General features: G+C 37.1%; 1 protein-coding gene across 2 annotated transcripts in view; it reads left to right on the top strand.

The window, feature by feature from the left end:
- The first annotated feature begins 214 nt into the window (after positions 1–214).
- Positions 215–20,947, top strand: part of EMC2 (ER membrane protein complex subunit 2) — a 36,024-nt gene continuing 15,291 nt past the window's right edge. Inside the window, exons 1-5 of one of the 2 annotated variants that reach the window (XM_064706313.1) lie at positions 215–342; positions 6,375–6,488; positions 7,153–7,217; positions 11,392–11,477; positions 14,253–14,310. In XM_064706313.1, the coding sequence (XP_064562383.1) occupies positions 255–342; positions 6,375–6,488; positions 7,153–7,217; positions 11,392–11,477; positions 14,253–14,310 (411 nt within the window). In that variant the 5' untranslated portion in view covers positions 215–254. Of the gene's footprint in view, positions 343–727; positions 857–6,374; positions 6,489–7,152; positions 7,218–11,391; positions 11,478–14,252; positions 14,311–20,947 lie in introns of those variants that run through there. The other variant, XM_064706314.1, reaches the window with a different exon arrangement.

The following is a 20,947-nucleotide window of genomic DNA, read 5'->3' as shown; positions in this document are numbered from 1 at the left end:
TCCCCACGCGAGCAAGGACTAACGGAGCCCAAAGAAAGGCCCGGCAAGACGGGCGCCGGCTGAAGCTCCGGCCTTTAGGGGAGTCCCCTCCAGCGAGACAAGGCTCTCTCTGGCCGCCGCGACGGTGATGGAGGGGATGGAAGAAGCCCCGCGCGGCCCCGGCCGCGCTGCGCGGGCGCTGCGGGCGTGAGGCGGGCCCGCACCAGTGCCGGGCTCTGCTCCGCCGGGCCGGCCCCGCTCCCGCCCTCCCGCCAATGACGGCCGGGGCCGTCAGCGCGCTGCGTCACGGCGCGGCCGCCAAGATGGCGAAGGTGTCGGAGATGTACGACGTGACTTGGGAAGGTAACGCCGCGCAGCCGGCGGTCCCCGCCCGGGGCAGGGGCTGTGCCCGGCCCGACCGGTCCCCGGCCGTGGGGAGAGGGCGGCGTTCCCGGAGCGCGGCGGGCTCGGGCCGGCGCCGGGCGGCCGTCCCCAGGCCTGGGGAACAGCAGCGAGGGGCGGCGGTTCTGGCGGCCGCCGGGCCGCCAAAGCGGCGACCTGTGCTCGGCCCTTCGGTGCCCGCAGGTCCCGGACGGTGCCGCGCATCTGGCCCGGAGTGGCCCGCGGTGCCCCGTGCAGGCGGGCCGGCCTCCCCTCGCCTCCGCTCCGCGGGGACCGGCCCCGCGTCTCCAGGCACGGTGCGGCCGCTGCGTCGCCGCTTGCCGGCCTTCTCCCCCTCGGTACAGCTCCTGCCAGCAAACATGGTCTCTTGGCAGGGTCAGCAGTTCGCATCATAGTTCATCTTTTGGTGAACTAAAAATTTCCTGATACTCTCGTAAAGTTCGATCATAAGCATTTATGGGGCAGCTTCAAGAAGGTATGAAGTGACACAAGTTTTTGAGAATCCCACCCTCCGGGTCTTTACAGCTTTCATGTCTGTTCGATCAAAATGGTGATTTATTTTTCATATAGCAATACTGTCTGAGCTTTATTTGACATTCTCAGTGGTTATTTTTCCATAACCGTTATTAACATGTGAGCTCAAGACAACACTCAAGCCCTATCAAGAATCCTCAGTCTCCTATCAAGAGTAAATGAATGGTTTATAGTAACAGTTTTGGCCATAAAGGGGGAACCTTTTGCTATGTACTATGCACTGTAAGCATTATAGTGTAGAGAAGATAATGCAGACAGATGTTGCGTGATCTTGGGTTTTCATTTACGTGCTGCCAATCTGTGAAGAAATAATTGAGTAGTAGAATAATTCCCCAATCATGAATTAATGCTTAGTTTGATTTTGTAGCTAACAGGAGGAACATTGGGAAAACCTTGATTAACCATTCTTTTATATCTCTTGAATGAAGGTATAGTACTTGTGAAGCTCTGCTTGGGTGGAGATCCCATAGATCATTACTGGTATTACTGTTAAAAGTTGCCCTGAACAACCTTGTGTTGAAAAATTTTCCAGTCTTTATTATTCTTGAGCAGATGTTGTTACAAAATGCAGGGACTTAGTTGTTTAGGGGTTTTTTTTGTGGTTTTTTTTTTGTTTTGTTTTTTTTGGTGTTTGTTTTTTCCAGTTGTTCTTGGGTATCAATGACAGAAAAGAGCAATGAGGTTTTTCACAGGGTGGGTAACACACATGTGGACATCTCTGTACATTTAGCCCTAGATTGTTTTGGCCCACAGTATTGCAGAGTGTGTGCTTATACTCTAAGGTGGAGGCCAGGTGTAGGATATTCAAGCTACTGCTGGTCTTGGCTAATTGATACTCAGCTGAGCTTCCTGCTCTTAGAAATAATCTTCACATTTTGTTTCCAAGAATTCTGATTGACAGTTGTTGCACTGTGCTAGGTGTAGAATTTTGTATATGGGTGGGGTTAAATGAGAAATTTCAGAGGACCAGCTTATGAGTTTTATTATATCAACTTCTCAGTCTCGTTAAGTATTCATCCGGATGAAAGGCTGGTGTGTGTTGGTACAAGGGACTGTCTCCACTTCGGAAGCATGCATTTGAAAAATTCAGGGTTTTTTTTTTTTGCAAGAGATGAAAAGTAAAGTGAAAAAGGAATCTTGTAACAGACCATGCAAGGACTCTTCTTAAAAAAGATAGCTTTTCTCTTTTCTCTGTGTGAGCTTTAACAGATCCTGGTGCAAGGTAGCTTTTCATAGGTGCGGTGATCCAGCAGTGTTGTGACCTAGTTCCTAGCAAAGAACTTGAACATAGTTCTAGGAATTTTATGTAGCTCATTTTGAATCTCTTTAAAATGCCTAATTTATGTGAAACTGGGGTATGGTTCATGTGTCCTTTATATACCAGGCATTTCTAAACAAGATATTTTATACTTATATATTGCTTAAATATGAATCTGCGATTCAAGGTTAGGAAAGAATAACATGTAACAAATGAAATAGTTTGTACCTTGCTTTGCTTTTCACTCAGGTTCTTTGAGACAGAGGTAGGAATTTTATTTTTTTAGGTACCTGCATGGTACAGGTGTTTAGGAAAGATAACTGAAAATAACTGTGTTTTCCAGTGTGGGAGCTGTGGTTTTTCTTCTTTATTTCTTTACTTTGTTGCTGTTTCTCAAGCTTTAAAGTATGTTTAGAAATCTGTGTAGCAGGAAAACATCTTGTTTAACTTTATAGTCTTGATCGATGGACTTAGATGATCCAATACCACAGAGTGCTGTGGTATTGAAAGAGAAGTTTATATGTTGCTGTGTAACATATATTTTACAGTAAAGCTTATTTACTTGAGACAAAGGTGGTATGTTGATACTTTCTTTTTTTTTTTTAATACTGGTTGTAATTATTCTAGAGAAAATGGCATATTTCCTGCTTTTTTACAGTAAAGCTTATTTACTTGAGACAAAGGTGGTATGTTGATACTTTCTTTTTTTTTTTTTTTTAATACTGGTTGTAATTATTCTAGAGAAAATGGCATATTTCCTGCTTCCTTCATAAAAGAATTAGAAACTATGTGGAGTGACAGGAAACCAAAAACTGTGGGTGTAGCCATGGAGTGTGATGTAGTAGGTTTGCACATCACTTGGTACCTGGTGATGTGTAACCTCTTACTAGGACTTTCTTAAGCTATGTAGAACTTTGTAGAATAAATATTTATCATATTTTCAGTGATACATTAAAGATTAATTTATCCCACGAATGGAAATATTTAAAAAAGTAAACACCTGTGTAACTTCATTTTAGGAGCAGGTTTTGGAGTACACAAGTGTAAAATTAGCACAATCTGCAAAGAGGCAGCAGTTCAAGAACTATTAAAATAACAATTGACTTTCACAGAAAATGCATCTGACATATTGTCAGAATTGGACAGAACGAGCCAGGTTTATTTTTCTTAACCTTGCACATCACACGCTGCTAAAGGGAAGCAGTGCCTTTCAGCTGACACTGCTGAGCTTTTTGGGGATCTTTGAGTGCTGTCATTCTTGTTTCAGTCAATAATTCTCTTAAGTGATTAAAATAAAAAAGAGAAAGGAATGGCATATTCTTTAAACTAGCTTTCTTTTGATATAAGTTGAAAAAGTGAAGAAGTATTTTTTTTAGATTTTTATTAGCTCTGAATGCCTCTTGCTTAAGTTCTCTGTAACATTAAATTAGTACGGCTGTTTTCTGTATTAAAAATTGCACTCAAAAATTTTCATTACTATATTCATGTGAGACTTTTTTCAAGGAACTCTTTGTCATTTTGGAAAATATCATAAAATGCTTTATAAGATGAAGTTTACCAGTGTTTGTATTTCTTGCAAATATGTGTATCTATGTTATTATATATGTTATATATGTTATATACCAAAAAAAAATCCAAATTAATTTAGAAACTGAGAACTTCTGTTTTTAATGTTCGGTGGCAAACTTTCTTTCTGTGACTTAGAAACTGAGTTCATATTGAGCTTGTATGGCAAGTCTCTAGGAAATAGGGAATAGCCTAGCATTTCATCTCTGTAATAATCTATGTGCAATTAACTGCTTCTGATGTGGCTTTGTTGTGTTCTGTGCTGTCTTTGCTTTCTTTTAGCTATTCCTAATTTTCAGTTGTAATCAAAGGGTCAGATCAGTTTACTCTGGGTTTTATGTATGGATTTTTGAGATTACAGCAGGCAAAGGTGAGATGCTGTTTTTTTTTTAATTGAAGCCCTTTTGACAGCAGAGTTGCCAGGATTAGAGGCAGCATCTGCAGCACCCAGAGTGATGGCTGTGCCTCTGCCTGCACCTGCCACGTGAGAGTGCACAGAGGTGGGCTGTGGGTGAAGATTTGGTGTCTGTAACAGAGATGTCAATATACAAATGAGCTCTGGAAATATAATGGCTGTGGGCTCCCTGAGTGGCTGCTGTGGTAGCAGCAATATACCAAGGTGACGTTCTGGAGTTTGCAATTTCTGTCTGCCCCAAAGTGATGATTTCCTTCATTTCATCAGGTGCTTTTAGATATCAAGGACTTGAAAACTATGATCCAATTCATCAGTGAAAGTGTAGGTACTTATAGGAGGATTATTTCATATCTGGTTGCTCAGGCCAAAGAAGCTGACACCTTCCTGGACACAAAAGTGAAATACAGGTTGTGTCCCTTGGCTTGCGTGGTTTTGGGCAAAAGCCAACATTGTCCTGAGTGCCTCCCTTCCCCAGACCTTGAAACATTTTGATTTACACGTGCCATGGGTGACAATTTAGAAAACCCCAAATCTAAAACAAATGTACTGGAGAAGTTTTAATTAAAACGTGGACATTTCTTTACCTTACTTGTTTTTTTCTTCTAAAATCTGTAATTTTGTCTCCCCAGCCTTTTATTATGTCTCCAAGACTCAAGTTATTATTGTTCGACTCTTTTGATAGATTTCTTAGTAAAAAATTCATTTTTTGACAACATTGTAAAAAGACTTGTATAATTTTACTGCAGTTCTTAGTGTTTTGTTTCTTCTACCTTTTACATAAAATTCAGTATTTTTAAAATTAGTAAATGTTTCGTTCATCAGCTGATGTTCTATTCTTTGTCCTAGAACTTTTTTTTCCATTGCTGTAAATGTTGGACTTGTGTGATGAATGGTAGATGTACCTTCTGTTAATACATAATTCAGACACTATTCCATTTGGAATCACACTGGAATGAAGGCATTGATAATTTCCAAGTAAATGAGTGGGTGGAAATCAGACAGCTTATTTATTTTTAGGCGTTTAGCTTGTCAGCTTTTGTGAATGTTTGTGTTCACTCACATTCTTGCCGTCTAACGTTGAATTTCCAGGGACCATCATATGTCTAGAACCATTCAACTTTGCCCATGTATATGAAATGTAACCCTGTGGTGGTTTTGGTTGAATTTCAAAACACAAAATGTAGCACAATAACAGTCTTATGAGCGATCTGAGATCACTTCAGGTAGATGGAACAACTTTTAGTGCTTAATTTTTAACTGTCATTTACATTAACTCTGTGTTTTGAAGTGCAAGAAAAACTGGCAGTGTTTAGATCTATCGCTCTATTTGTTTTTCCAGATGTTGTAAAGTTTTAGAAAAATACTAGCAACAGTTATCCTGGTATACCCTCTTACTAGTAAAACCACTATCTAGTAATGAAAACTATTTTCCTTAAGTTTTCTCAAAATTTGTTCTTGTGTATAGAACAGCTATACTTATATAAATGTATGTGCATATAAAATCACATTCTTAGCAATTTCCTGGTCTAGAGGATAAATAAAGCTCAGGCAAGGTAGTGTTCTCTATCTGACTTAATGAATCAGTCTGCTCTCTTGGAGATCTTAAATGTACTCTTGAAACAAAAATCTTAATAATAAAATAAGCTGTCATTTCTACCTTGCCTAGGTAACCAGTGATATTTTTTGTACCTTTGGACACTTCCCTCGTGTAGAAAGCCTTCACATCCATGTGTACTTTTATTGAAGCTCCTTTCTCTAGGAATGTGTAGATTCCTTTCAGAGGGGAAGTTCTATTGTTTTTCCTAGAATTTCAAGTGAAAATTTATCCACCTGTAGCAGAAATGCAATTTTAGTGTTGTCTGTAGATGTGTGAAACTAATCAGGAGAAATCTCTTGTAGCCTCTCTTACCTAAAAATGGATAAACTTTATTATTTATTGGATAGCTAGGTATACATTTTTTACTTCATGTGTTACTGTCCCTTCTGAGAGACTGCTAACTTAGAATTTTAATTGATAATGTTAGAGCATGAGCACAGTTTGGGTAATAAGGTTTCAGAGATCTGTTCTCTAGTAATTTTTTAATTTTAGTAGAAGTCACTTTCGTAGCTCTATTGCTCTTTAATCCCATTCTTCAGATGCGTGTCTTGTCGATCATATGCGCACTCAAATGCCATTACTATGTGAAAATCTCAATATTTTTTTTGCCCCTTTGCCCACAGATATGCGTGATAAAATGAGGAAATGGAGGGAAGAAAACTACCGAAACAGTGAACAGATAGTGGATGTTGGAGAAGAGTTAATTAATGAATATGCATCTAAACTTGGAGATGACAGTAAGTAAACAATTACTATTTTAAAAGTTACCTTGTCTGATTCGGTTTTTGTTTTTCAGTCTGTATTTTAGTTAACAGCCTTTATATGGTCTTCCGGTATGTGCTGATGTTGATGAAGTATGTATTGCTTTCTTAGTCTAATAGGCTTGCAGAATTCCAAGTGCTTATTTCTTCCCCAAATGTGGGCTGCAGTGAAAATAGCTCTAAAAATTACATGATAGAACTGTTAGCTTGCTATATTAGTATATTATATATTAGCAGTATTTAGATTGCAATGTGAAAACTTAATTTGAAACTATTACTAAGATATTATTTGCATGATTTTCTGTTCTTCAGCACTGTGACAGAAATTGAAGCAAGTCCTCATGGGGATCTGCCTAGAACATGGCAGTTAGGATGTTGGGAAAAATAGAGAATTAGACCTTTCTTGCCTTTCAAAATGTCAGAAGTACTTTGGCACTAAAAACACTAAATTGCTTAAATAAATTGTTGATTAATTCCAGCAGTTTCTTAATTTGTTCGTATTTCAGCCATGATTTGTGGGAGTAGAAGAGGAAAAATGTACAGACAGAATTAATTAATCATGTTTACATGATAGGTGCTTCCTATTATCTTAAACAAATTCCAAACCAATTATCTGCATTTATTGTCTCTTTGTGTCCAGTTTGGATAATTTATGAGCAGGTGATGATTGCTGCCCTGGACTGCAGTCGAGATGATTTGGCATTGGTGAGTTTTCAAGTTGACTTTTCTTTCACACTGTATGTATTCATCCTGGGTGTCTCTTCCAGATAGTTTTCTGGAAGTTACTGCATATTCTGAACTCCAGAGCTTGGACTGGTAGAAAGAATATCTATCAAGAAATGCACAGCAATGAAGAAACTGCCACCACCTACCTCCTCTAAGGCATAACTTTTGTTTAGACAGATCACATCTCTTCCAATAGCAATGAAAATATTTACAGCTATTCTGGTATGGGCTAAAGGTCAAGAATAATATTGAAGTTGCCATATTGTACAGAGAGTGTTTGTTTATTGAAATCCTCTCAAATTATATTGGTTTTCTGAATGTTTTGAGGTAAAACGACCCATCTTACATATATTATATGTCATGTTGGCTACCCTGAAAGAAAATCACATATTGGAGCAGGTCTTCAAGATTAATATGAGCTGCACTGCATAGTGTGTAAGGAAAGGCTGTGTTAAATCTTAGGAAAGCCAAAAATGATTTCTGAATACTGATGGAAAGGAAGATATAAAGAAGGTGGGCACATATTTTCATAGGTGTGCAACAAAGACAAGTGTGAGACATAAGCTGTAAAAAAGGCAATTCCACTTACATATTATGAAAAATTTAGTGAATTCTTTATGACAAATGGCACATTGAAGCTATGGAATCTCCTTTGGAAATGCTTAAAAATAGATAGGTATATGGCTCTGCACTCCCTTGGAAAATGGCTCTGTTTTGAGTGGGGATTTGGAGCAGGTGGCCTCCAAAAGTTCATTGCAATCCATGTTGTTTGGTGGTTGTTGGTAAAAATACTGTTAATGGATATTTGAGTCAATTTTTATGCAAATTTATTTGAATGATATAAATAAGAATTGAGATAGAATTAACTGATTTTGAACTATAACCTGTTTGTTAAATTAAAAACAAAAAAAAGCCACTGAAACAAACAAACAGAACAACCCAGTCAGCTTAGCTGGTCCTTGAAAGGCAAAATCAGGAAGAGGCAAAAGTTTGTTACAGGAAAATGTTAATAATCTTTCACTGCTCTTTCACAAAACAGTCAGAAGAAAACAGAGGCTTACCTTGTGCCCTGAATGCCATCAAGCATGAGCTTATTCTAAGTGAAAAGCCATTTTCAGGGCTCCAGGTCTTTCACTGTAACTACTCCTCCAGTTCCTTGTTCTCCATCAGATGACAAAATACCTCATAAAATCTTTGAGGTTTGTGTGATGTCATTTGGGTAAAACTAAATTCACGAGGGTGAAGATAGGCAGAGCTAGACAGGGTTATCTCACCATATATATATATATGTTAAAATGGAATATGCTGGAAAATGTAGTACAAGACTTTGAACTTGTGAACCCACTGAACTTCCCTCTCTTTTGTCCCTCAGAAGAAAATACTGTTGTAGTATAGCTGTTTGTTTAAACAAAAACAAATAGACTTACTATTTAAATAAATACATTTCTGTGTCCTGATTTATATGTAAAACAGATTTGGTCTTTATTTTCAGGGTCTTTTAAAGAAGACTTTCACAAAATTGTTGACGGAGCCAGTGTTGAAAGATCAGTTGTGAAACGTTCTTTGTTTTTACTAACCCTTGCAGGGAGTTTAAATTTCAGTGTCTGCCCTTTAAGGACTATTGCTTGAGATGAGAGAATGCAACATTTTGTATGCAGCTTGGAAATGAGATTAAAAGCATAGGTGGAAACTTAGAGGATTTTATTTTTAATTTGATTGATTTATAATAAATACGTAGTTAATTCGAACAAGTTAACATCATCTGTGGCATTTTACTAGACCTGTACCTCCAAAGTAGACAAACAGCTTTGGCTCTTCTGTTTTTTTAGCAGTGAGAGTTTGACAGCTGGGATGCATTTTGCTTGGGGGATAGGTATTGTCTACTCCAAATGAGAAGCTGAGGTAGTTTTCAGAGTGATTTCTCTGACTTTTGTCTTTTGTTTTCCTTTCCTTAATCATTACTTTGTCCTTTCTGTCCTGCACCAAAAACCCCTGTGTACTGCATGCCCCTGCTGTAGCCAGCCAGTTGGCTCACACAGGTGGTTTAGTGCAATCACCTATTGTTGGCAGCACTTGCATTACCAGTGTTTTACCTGCTGAAGTCCAGGTTTATATTTCTCTGCCTTTGTCTCATGTTTAAAAAGTCAGAAAGCAAATGAAGTGCAAGTTGAAATTTCACATGCAAATTGTGTTTGCCATTGTAACTGAGAGAATTCTGAGGGAAAATCACAAGTAGATTACTGACATGGTACAAAACCAGTCCTCAATAAAATAAATTATTATGGAGAACAAGTCCCAGTTTGAAAAGAGGACATTCAGTGCTGCTGAGTCCAGAACATTTTAAAGATACAGCTGGTGTAGTTTATTCATATGCTTTTGGTTTTATCAGTGTTACAGTGAGTTGTTCATGACTTTCCTACAACTTTTTCTGTCACTTTATTGTGTCTGATAGCTTAATCTACAGTTTATTTTGGCCCCTGGACCGCTGTGTTCAGTTGAGTAATAGTTGTGTAGTGAGATCTAATGTGAACAATTCTCATCTTGCATTACTCCTGCACTTGAGCACTACTTTCATATTGTCAGTGAGGATTTTTTAGGTGTAAAAGTCCATCTACAGATTGTGGACTTAAGTATTGTAATTGTTGGGGTTTTTTATTTGTACTTTTTTTGAGAAAAATACTACATGTGTTTTTAAAAATCACTATCTTCCAGCGTTCACTGATCACTAGACCACAGGATGGATTTATTGTGTGCAAAAGTTTTTTTTCAAGTGTACAAGGTTGTCAGGGTTTTAAAAGCTGGAGTGAATCTACTTTTCTGGGGTTTTATCTAATTTCTTCTGTCTCTTAAGGATTGTCAGAGATTAGTTCTGTCATCATGTAACATGCTGCTAAGTACGTGTAGATTTTTGTGACTAGAGCAACAGCAGTTCACCTAGATATCACTCAAAGTGCCAGTAAGCAATTTCTGTGCTAAACCTGAGTCTTTCTATGTGAAATTGCATTGTAAGGATCTTGGTTCTTTGCAAATTAAGTTGATTTTGATGCAAGTAGTCTGTTCTTGCTTGAGGCTAAGCATCACAACTTTGGTCACTGTTGCTTTTCTCTCTTCTACTTCTTGGCATCTGGGAGAGATGAGAATATTCCTCTTGGATGTGCTTTAGCAACCTGGTTTTCTACAAAAACAAAGAGGGATCCTACTGATTGCTGCTGATTTGTACTTTGTCCTTTGACCAGTGTATTTGATGAGATGGAGCAGATTATGTAGATAGGCCTCTGTTCTTCAGAACCTTATGTCTGAAGAACAAGTTTCTATGTTGTGTTGCATAAATAAGTGCCTGGAAGAGGATTCAGTGTGAAGCTTTTAATGTGATGCACACCACTGGTCTGTTTTGAAAGCCTGTGGACTGTCCTGCCTCCCACTGTCATGAGTCAGCTGGGAACTTCACAATGCTATTTAGCCAATCCATGATATGGTTATGAGTTAGCTTGCTGTGGGGAAGTTGTGACTCAGTCCCTCTACCAAACGTCCTCTGCTAATCCAGAAAAATTTGCCTGGGATCAATTCTTTTTATCCAGCCCAGGTGTCTCATTGATTTCAGGAGTTAAAAATTATGCCTTGTCTGCCAGCAGGCTGTACCCAAGCCAGTGGCAAACATTTTCTTTGGATTTCAAAGTTTTATTTTAAAAATAAACACAGAGCATTGTGTTAGTATAGTTTGTTCCATTGTGAAATATCCATTTATTAAAGAAGTATCACTTAAGCTCTCACTGTCTTTGTTTTTTTTACTGTCTTGTGTTACTGTGGGGCAACTAAATAGAATTCAAGGTTTAATAGTGTCAGAGCTGTTTTAATAGGTGAGTGTAATTTTCTGGGCAAATAACTATTTCAAATGAGGCCTGAGCATCTAATGCCCTGTATGGAAGATACTTCTTAAAATCAGTCATCTAACATACAGAATTTCAGTTTCCAGCCTTCTGTTTTCAATGCATTTTATTGCTTGTTTCAAAAATTGGTATCTACTTTTACTCACAACCGGCACGGCAGGCAGTTGAATTATTAGCGAAGGGCTTTTTTATCTGGTTTTTTTTTCTTCTTTTAGCTTCTGTGAAGATAATTATATTCACAAAAGTATTTCTGGTTCTTTGTGTAGTTTTGTCTTCAGGAACTGAGGCGACAGTTTCCTGGAAGCCACAGAGTTAAACGATTAACTGGAATGAGATTTGAAGCCATGGAAAGGTAAAACCTGAATTTTAAAAAATGTACTTCCTCTCTGAACACAATGTTTGCTCTTTCTTAAAAAAACATTCAGCCATTGCAGAATGGCAAAATAATTTTGGGCAGTTTCTTTATAGGAAATAACAGTGTCCATGATCATATTAAGATTTTTAGACATCTGTATTGCGGTTTTGCAGGTACTCTGCAGTGTTTGCTGTGTTTCATTTTGCAATCTTCCCATCAGAGATCATAGATTAGAAGGATCTCTTACTTCACAGCATAAACCATTATACAGTAGAACACTGCACAGTTTTTTGGCAAATTCTGTGAGGCCTAGGTTTCATCGCAGAGAGCATGTGAAAATCAGTGCCACTGTTTTTTTTTGCTTGAACTGCTCTTCTGTACTCCTGATTACTGCAGGGTGCAGCTCTTTACCCTTCTTTCCTAAATGTGGGTAAATGAACTTGAAAAGGATTAAATCTGTAGAGTTTGTTACAGAAACAAATCAAACAACAAACAGAATTAAATGGCTGAACATAAAATTCAGACTGACCTTTTTGAAATATCATCTAGAAGGCTTATAACATACAAAGTTCAACAGAAATTACTAAAATAATGAACAGATCTTGCACCTTTCCATATGAATGACCTCAGGACTTGAGGATTAACTTTATTGTACACATTTCTCCTTGGATACATCTTTGTTGTCAACATTCTGTTCTATAGCATTTATCTTGGATGTTGAGAATGACTTCCAGTGCATTTGAATGGTAGGAAATCTGTTCCATGCCACATTTTGCACAAAGTTGGTGAGTTGGGAGCCTTTGGGCCATCTTGATAAAAAGGAATTGGAAGCACTGCCTAAATGCTTTTTTTAAAGATATTTACTTAGCATATGTTCTTCATCCATTACATTCTTGCAAAATTAGCTTTGAAAATGATATTTGATATGAAACACTGATATATGTCCATTGCTTGGATCCAGAGTGAGTAAATGGACTCCATTCACAGGAGCTGTCTCAGGGCAGCCAGATGCTCTGTTTCACACTCACTTTATATAAGGTGCATATTTTTGAAGAATTTCCATTAAACTTAGCTCTCTTGTCTTCATTTTATATATGATAGGAAGACAGAGAATTACAGCAGTTTTTCCCCCTTCCTGAAACCTATTCAGAAATACAATGGATCATAATTCTGTTCAGGCTTATGTGTCTGCATTAAAGATGTTACTGCATGGGACCTGATCTTTGTGGGAGATGAGTGCTGTGCAGACATCATGTGTGGTTTCACCAGTAAAGCACTATGGAGATCAGAGTATCAAGGAGCAGAGAAAGTAACAAAACCCGAAGTTTTGTGTCCGTGGGTTTTCTCTAGAAGTCAGAGCAGAAAGAGGCTTCAGCTTGGGGTTGTTTTGAACAGGAACCCATCTGCAGGTGCTCTAAGCCTTACCCCAGAGGAGTGTGTCTGTCTCCCCTGAGTAAAAAAGAAAGATTTAGGCTGCAAGCATCATGTTTCACTTCAGTTGAAGTGAATTTACTAAATTCTAAGTGACTTGTAGGATCTAGGGAGGATCCTGCTTTCTCCGACAGGAAAAGGAAACAGTAATGACCATTCCCATAGACTGGGACATCCTGTAGGCACTTGCTAATAAAAAGAATAACGTTCTGGAACTTCACCATGTAAAACTGGGATTATGGCCATCAGATTCAGTCTTCTAAATGCATTTGACAAAGCAGCAACTAAGAGAGAACACAAATACAGCATTTTACAGCACGTCTGCTCAAGTCTGCAGCAGTTGCCTTCTGCTTGTTTCTGCTTTTGTGCTTCCTTTCACAGTAGTTCCTGTACCTTAGGGTAGCTGGAGTGGACAGCTGAGCTCTGGTAGCATCAGCAGTGCTTAGGGAAAAGGGCAAGTATGTAAATGAGTGTCTAAGGTGATGTCTAAGGAATGTGGAGCATCAGAAGTCCATCAGTACTATCTCTGACAAACTGCTTGTCAAACTACACATGAAGACACAATGTATGCCCTAGTTCTGTGGCAATAGCACAACAGCTGTGTAGTGAAATGTGGTTTGAATTGAATTATTTCATTTATTGGGACCGTGTACGCAGCTGACTGAACACACAGAGTTGTTTCCCAGAAGGTTTGAAGGTTTGAAGTGCTCACAGCACCTGAAGTAACCTGTTTCAAGCACACTTCAGATAGCAGAAATAATTTGCTTCAGATAGCAAATAATAAAAGTGGGAAATGGTGGAAAATATTTTCTGTTAAGATTTGTGTTATAATCTGTGGTAGACTCCTAGAGGAGTCTTTCCAGTTTCCTGTATGCAGCTACTTACACTTTTTAAAGTCACAACAGAAGGAACTTTACATGAAGTTTTAAGTTACAACAATGAAGTGGAATGTCATTATTTTGGATGGCTTTTCAAGTTTTAGAGTTTCTGTTTCTTGGGAGATGTGAAAGGAGGAGTAGGGATGTGATGGTTGAACCTATTCAGTAGACATGAAGAGAACAGGCAGGAGAGTGAGATGCTGGGTGTAAAATATCCAAGTTGCTGCTGAAACAGTATTTCATGAAGCAATTTCCATGTGTTTTTCTTAATTGGTGACAAAAAATACTGCTGTTTATACTAAGCACTCTCAAAGTAATTTTCTATAAATACAGTTTGCTTAGTATATGTATATTATATTTCAGTACAAAAAAATGCAGGAGGGTTATTAGCTATTGCAGGGAGAGTCAAAATGTCAGAAGTTCTGTATTAGCAGAAATAAATGTGAATGATTTCTTTGTACAGGTATGATGATGCTATCCAGTTATACGACAGAATTTTACAGGAAGATTCAACTAATACAGTAAGTTTAAAAGATAATTCTAAACTGCACTGATGCATTGTTTGAAATTGTGACTATATTTTATGTTTCAATGTGGAAAAATGTATCTGTATTGCTGTATTTGTTTCCTTTAGTTTTATGTTAAAATAACCAATGTTACCATTTCATAATGGGAAGATGTGATCTAATACTTTCTTAAATACTGATTTTAGGAGACAGATTATAATTAGTGATCTTTCCAGAAGTCTTAGTGGTGTTTAGAGCTGGGCCTTTCAACTCTTTCATTTCCCAGAATATAGAGTATTTAAAAGACTAATATAGTCTGTCATGTCTTCTATGCTTCTGTGCATAATCTTACTTAAGTTAACTTACTTATTAACTATTAATACACTCAGGTACTGCTTGAATAGCAGTTATTTTGATTCATGTCTGGGACATTTTACTAGCTCTTGAATCAAAATGCATAAAGCATGCCAATTGCATAAAACAAAATGTGAGACTGTACTGTTCTTCTAAGCATTTTTTGAATACTGTTTGTAAAAGCCACTGTGAGCTATTAGCTGCCAAAATAGAAGTCTAGAGAAACTCATAGCAATATATTTTCATTGATGTTTTTTCCCTCAAGGATAAAACTTGAAATATGAAGAAATTATGGAGTTTCAGATTTCTTATAACCTACATATTTATTGGAAAATAAATAAAATATTATTAATCATTGAGTGTATGTTACTTGGTTTTGAGGAGCTGTCTGTTGGGTAAACTTCTGGGTAAATGTAATACTTGGGCTATTTCAGGTGTTTTGGCAATCTCATGTTAATCTTCCTAGGTGTCAGTTGACCTTTCCTTGGTCAACTTATTTTATTTGGTCTGCTATTCAGGAGGGGAAAATCCACGGAAACATTTTAAGCACTTGGACACCAGTGATTGGTTGGAGGCTGTCTGTTAGTAGTGCTAGAACTCACAGATTTTGTGCAAGGGTAAAAGGAACTATTTCAGTTCTTCACTGTTCTTTTTCATTCTCCCTGAAATAGTAGAAGCTTGAGCTCAATGAGTTTTGAACACAAGATGCATAGGTGTCCATAGTAAATGGTGGATTTTATCACTGCATGGCCCAGAAAGTTTGACATGAACTTGACATGAGTCGTGTTGGACCAATATGGAACCCATTTGCAGTGAAATCACAGGATGGGTCACCTTGGTACATGTTTTATGACCTTTTGCTGACACCAGTGGGAAATGGAGCACCATATTACAGTGGCTTTTATGGACCACAGATCTTTGAAGTATACATTTTTGGCAGTTTTACTTTTTGTTCATCTCAACATAGCTAACATCACCTGAGGGCTTTGTTGGATGGCATTACAAAACAAAATTATATTTAAATAAGTAAAATGCATGATTGTTCCTTTATTTGAATTTTCTCCATAACCAAATCATAAAGATCCATAAACTTGTAATATTTAGAAGCAGATGTTGTAAATATTAGAACAGTTGTGTGGTTGAAGTTCTTAATTCTAATAATAGAATTGGAGAATGTTAAATGCAAAGGAAAGTTCCTTGCTGTATAACTAGAATTGGTTGGGAAAGGCTTGCATGTCAAGAGTGAAAGTTAAGTAAAAAGTTTTGGTAAGTTGTCATGTGTAGATTTCTTTGTGTCATTTACCTGTTAATTATTTCCATGCACACATGTGGCTGCTGTAGGAAAATAAATATTTCAAGATTTTAGAAAAGCAACTGTTGCTGAGTTTGTCTTGGCATTCGCCTAACTTTATAGAAATTTCTTCTGGTCTGCTGACACATGGAGTTGCTTATATGCATTAAATGTTTTGGCAAGTGCTTTAAGTGAAATATTGACATTTGTTCACACAAATCATGTAAAACTCATAGCTTGCATTGACTGATCAAAAGGTAGCATGGAAAAAGATTTTTCCAAAAAATTCCTTTTCTAAGACACATAGCAGAATTTTCCAATATAAAAAGTAAAGTTTGAACTCAAATTATGTAATGGACATTTACACTTTCATGTGAAGTTTTGTTGCTGAAATTACATTAGCAGTAATTACTTAATTTCTTGGGATAGAATTCAAAATGATCTTTATTTTTTAAAATCGGATCATCTCTTAAGTTTTCTCTCACTCTGCACTTACTTTCTGAAAAAGATTACTCATTTGACAATGGAACAGTGTTAATGTCACCTCAGAGATTTTGTTTCATTTTTCAAAGCATGTAGATGTTGAGTCATAGTCTCTTTTCTAAAGACTTTAATGAGTGAAATGTGACTCTTGTGAAATGCATAGCTTGCATACATTTCAATAGGGTGAGAATTAGAATCTTTTCCGTTCTTGTCCGTTTTGGTCGAAAGATGGTCAAGCTGACAGATTCCTTTTATTAAGGCTGCATATTATTTTCTATCATAAGGCTCTTTTATTAATTAAAATTTAATGTAGTGTCCAGTTGGAAATGTTTATAGTGATGCAGAACATTGATTTGTTTGTAGATCTTCAGATAAAATGCTTATTCTGTTTCTCAGAACAAAATAAAAGAGAGTTATTGGTTTTTTTAGTAGTGTTGGTAGAAAGGGTTTTTTTGTTTGTTTTTTCTGTTTATGTATTTCATTGAGAAATCCTTATCCTGCTCTGCTTTGGAGGAAAGTCTTTTAGTTAGACAGCTAAATATTTTTAATAAGTTGGGCTCTTTTTGAGTTGATCTGTTCAGCAGAGCAGAGAAGCTTGTTGATGAGAAAGGAAATTGGTGTCATGTATTCCAGACTTAGATTGGAGTCTGACCTGCCCCTGTCATCCTAGTGCACCTGCAGTTTCTCTTGATTATTCAGCTCAACCATCAAGAAAATTTCAGAGCACTTGGTCAACACCAGGGGAAAATGAGAAAATGAGATAAGGCACAAAGTTCTGCCTTAATTCTAATCCATAGAATCTGAAGTCTTTATTAGGATAATTCTTTAGCTGTTTTTCTTGACATTTTTCAACCAAACTTTTCATGCAAGACACTGTCTGCTTCCTTAGCTTAGAACATAGTGGATAGTCTCATTACCATCATGGGTTTAGTAATGTAATTGTGTGAATGAGGAATTTAAAATTTTTGTAGTAAGGCAGTGTTCTCATCAACTCTGTTGTTTATAGGAGTGGGCAGGAACAAGTGTATGCATATGGTCACATGCAGTTACCCTTTTTCTTATTATTTTGAGATTCTTTTTGTAGATGAGCTGGACATATTTCAGAAGAGGCAGAGGAGGTGGTTGAAGACCTCTGGAATTCCAGAATACTGGAAGGATTCAGAGCAGTATCTTACTACTTAGTGTCATGCAAATAGACAGCAGTTATATACAATGAATATCTGAGTTCATCTCTTTCTGTGACTGTGCATTACTGCCATCTAGACTGTATAGGTAAAGTTTCTTTCCCTACCTCCTTGTCTTCACTAAATAAAATGAGAGTAATGAGCACTAAATTTGAGCACTGGATATCTGTTTATCATCTGAACTGTGATATTCTTTAAAACTGCTGCAGTAGCTGTGAATAAGTTTTTAACAGGGACCTCCTGTGAAGATCTTGCAGCTTTGTACATTTATCTACATCTTGCTCTGAGTTGCAGAAGGGAAAACTGCTCACCAAATGAAACATCTACTAAAGTGCTGAATTTTCTGAGGTGATGTGTGTTTTCATTAAATATATTTGCCACACCTCCAGGAAAGACAGAACTAGACCTGAACATAGGTGTGTACACTGATAGTTTTAAAGGGAGTTGAAAAAGACAGCTTGGCACTGACTAACACGGGATGGAGTTGGTGAGAGTTGTGAAGAATGGCTGCTACTACTTCAGTTAGTTCCAACTGAGGGCTCATGAGGAAGTTGGCAATGCACTATGTGGTCCTAAAAAAATGGAGTTTTTGGTTTTGACACAGCATCATTTACCATTGCAGGGTAAATCTTTTTTTGCCTTACGTTCAGTCATGATCGGTGAAGTGAGAGAGCAGAGTGCATTCCACCATTTGTCCCATGTTTTGTGTGCATAGCACTTTTAAAAGTTGATGGAGATTTTGTCTCTTGAAATTAAGTATTTGAGAACAGAAGAGCAGCTGTACTGTAGTTGTGGCAAAAGTCCATTTTACTTGTCCTGGGTCTGGCTTTGACTTGTTGCAGATACCAGAAGTGTACAAGAGCAGGGCAATGACAGTATGCTGTGGTCTGTTCTGCCAGTTTCTATTCATCTTCATGTTGCAGTTTTCCTGTGCCAGAAGTGTTAACTCTGTTTTTAATAGCTTTTCATGAAATTTCTGCATAGATGTATTTTTAAACTTGCTTAAGTTTGCCATGCCTACATCTACAACATAATTGAGAAATTAAATGTTATTTTTAATGGATTGTGTAAATCTCCCATTTCTGGTTTTTATTCCATTCCCACACCTTCAATCTAACAATTTTATTTAATGCTTCTAAATTTGCCTGTTACTGTCAGCAGTTGTTTTCACTTTATTAATACTCATGGCTTTAGGGATTTTTTGCACTTTTCTTCCCTGTAAGCTAAGAAGTCCTAATGTGCAGCTGTTCTTGTTGCCATTCTGTGCCTCAAAACTCTGCTACTGTTCTCTGTGTCATTTCTGTGGTTTTTCTTATATTTGGGTGAGAAATGAGAGGACTGAATGGCAGTCAGTATTAAAAATGCAGGAGCGTTATGGACTTACAAATAACAAAGTGATGCCATGGATGTGTCTCTTCTGTATTCTTTTCTGATTACTCCAATATCACAGTATTTTCAGTTTGGGGTTTTGGGGCAGGGTTTTTTGATTTTTTAAGATGGTTTCTCAACACCAAATTGATGTTTTATATAACTGTTTATTGCAAGTCCAGTGTTTCCTTCCTAACCAGACAAATTCAGGTTTTTTGTGTACATTAAATTAGTATTGTTTGACCCTATATGCAGCCATTTATGTAGATTAAATTTCACGAGTCGTATTATTGTACTGGTAAAAGTACTCATTATGATTAGTTATTGTGAATGCTATTCTTTGCAGTTGTCTTTTGTTCTTTACATTTAAATAAGTCCTTATCAACATTTAACTTTACATCACTATTAGTTCCCTTGTTAGATCTCTTATCAAGAGTGCTGAGCAGTAGTTCTTAATACAGGTGATTCTGGGATTCTCAGGGCAGAGAACCCTTTTCTCTCTTTTATATATTTTGACTTATTTATCCATGTGAAGACCTTCCCTTGTTAGGCTGTGGTAACTCTAGATTCCTTCAGAGGTTTCAGCTTCGAGGTGAGACATCTTGGTGAGATTATATTTTAAGTCAAAGATGACTTTTACATGGATCTTTATTCATCCGCACTTAAGGACTCCTTGAAGAACTCCACTAGATAAGGGAAGCCTTACTTTTCTCTGTGTAAACTGTTCTTACTTTTTGTTGATATGTAACATTTTTCATGTTTGCCAATTCCAGGCTTTAGCTTTTCAGCCTGTACAGCTCCTACCCATTTGCTCTATGCTGGTTGTTAGACTTTATAGGTTGTTTATTGGATACAAAAAGTTATGTTTTGCTTTGAGGTTGTCCCTAATAGGGCAGCTTCAACCCAGTGGCTCTGTGCCTGCAAAGGTTTGCAAGATTTGACTGTCTTGCATTACTAACTTTGAAAAAAGTCTGGATTCTGGTAGAAATAAATTTGTTATTGTGGTTGTTTTTGATTATGTGCTGGTTTTGATAACGTGCTTTTTTGACATCTGTGTAATTTTTCCCTGTATCTCAGTTGAAGCTGTTTGCACTTCTGTTTTGATTTGCATATTACAATTTGAAGGAAAATATTTCAGTGGATCAAATTCTTAGACCAAATACACATTTTCTAAAATGTTAAAAGAAAAGAAAAAAATTCTTTTTAAGGTGAAAATTATCATGTGTTAAATCATGTAGTAGTTATACAGATAAGAAATTCTTTCTTTCCTAGGGGTCTCAATCACTGACAATTCTCCTACTAATACTTTCTTTAGAGCCATGAAATTTAGAACAATGTCTCTCTTGGTATGTTTTATTAATGAAATGCAGAAATTGATAAATGTTCAAGTCCTCACGTCATTTTGAGTCTACTTAATGCTAATTAAAAAGAATCATGACAAATGGAGGATTAGTTTTTATGCCAGATTGGGGATTACTAGTCTTTAAAAGAAATACCTTAGAAAGGTTCACTCCTTAATAAATTTGTACATACTGAAGCAGCTTACTCTGTATGATACTGATTCTTTAAGTATTTTTTTCATATGCATATATCTTTCCATAAAGAATTATAGATTTACAGAATTAGCCAGTAACCATTCTAGTGTTTTGCTTTAAACTCTGGAAAATTGAGGGGGAAATCTGTGTCACAGTATCTGCGTGTTCAAATTCTGCAGATCTTGTTACAGCACTGGAGGTTTTGCCTTTTCCTTTTTACTTAAGGTGGAAGGAGAGGGAAGATTGAGTTAATTTAGTTGAGGCTTGTTCTAGGAAGTCTTACTGTTGTGATGTGAAGAACTGAAATGGACCCCTTCAATGCTATTTTTAAATTTTTGTCAATGTAATTGTTTGTGACTATTTTAGTAGGCTTCTTAGACTTCAAAATAATTTCAGATCCCTGTATTTAAAAAATAATTTCTCAAGAATATTCTTGG

Source organism: Zonotrichia leucophrys, chromosome 2, assembly GCF_028769735.1.
Source record: "Zonotrichia leucophrys gambelii isolate GWCS_2022_RI chromosome 2, RI_Zleu_2.0, whole genome shotgun sequence".
Lineage (NCBI taxonomy): Eukaryota > Metazoa > Chordata > Aves > Passeriformes > Passerellidae > Zonotrichia > Zonotrichia leucophrys.
The sequence above is the reverse complement of the archived record's forward strand: the minus strand, read 5'-3'. Positions and strand labels throughout refer to the sequence as shown.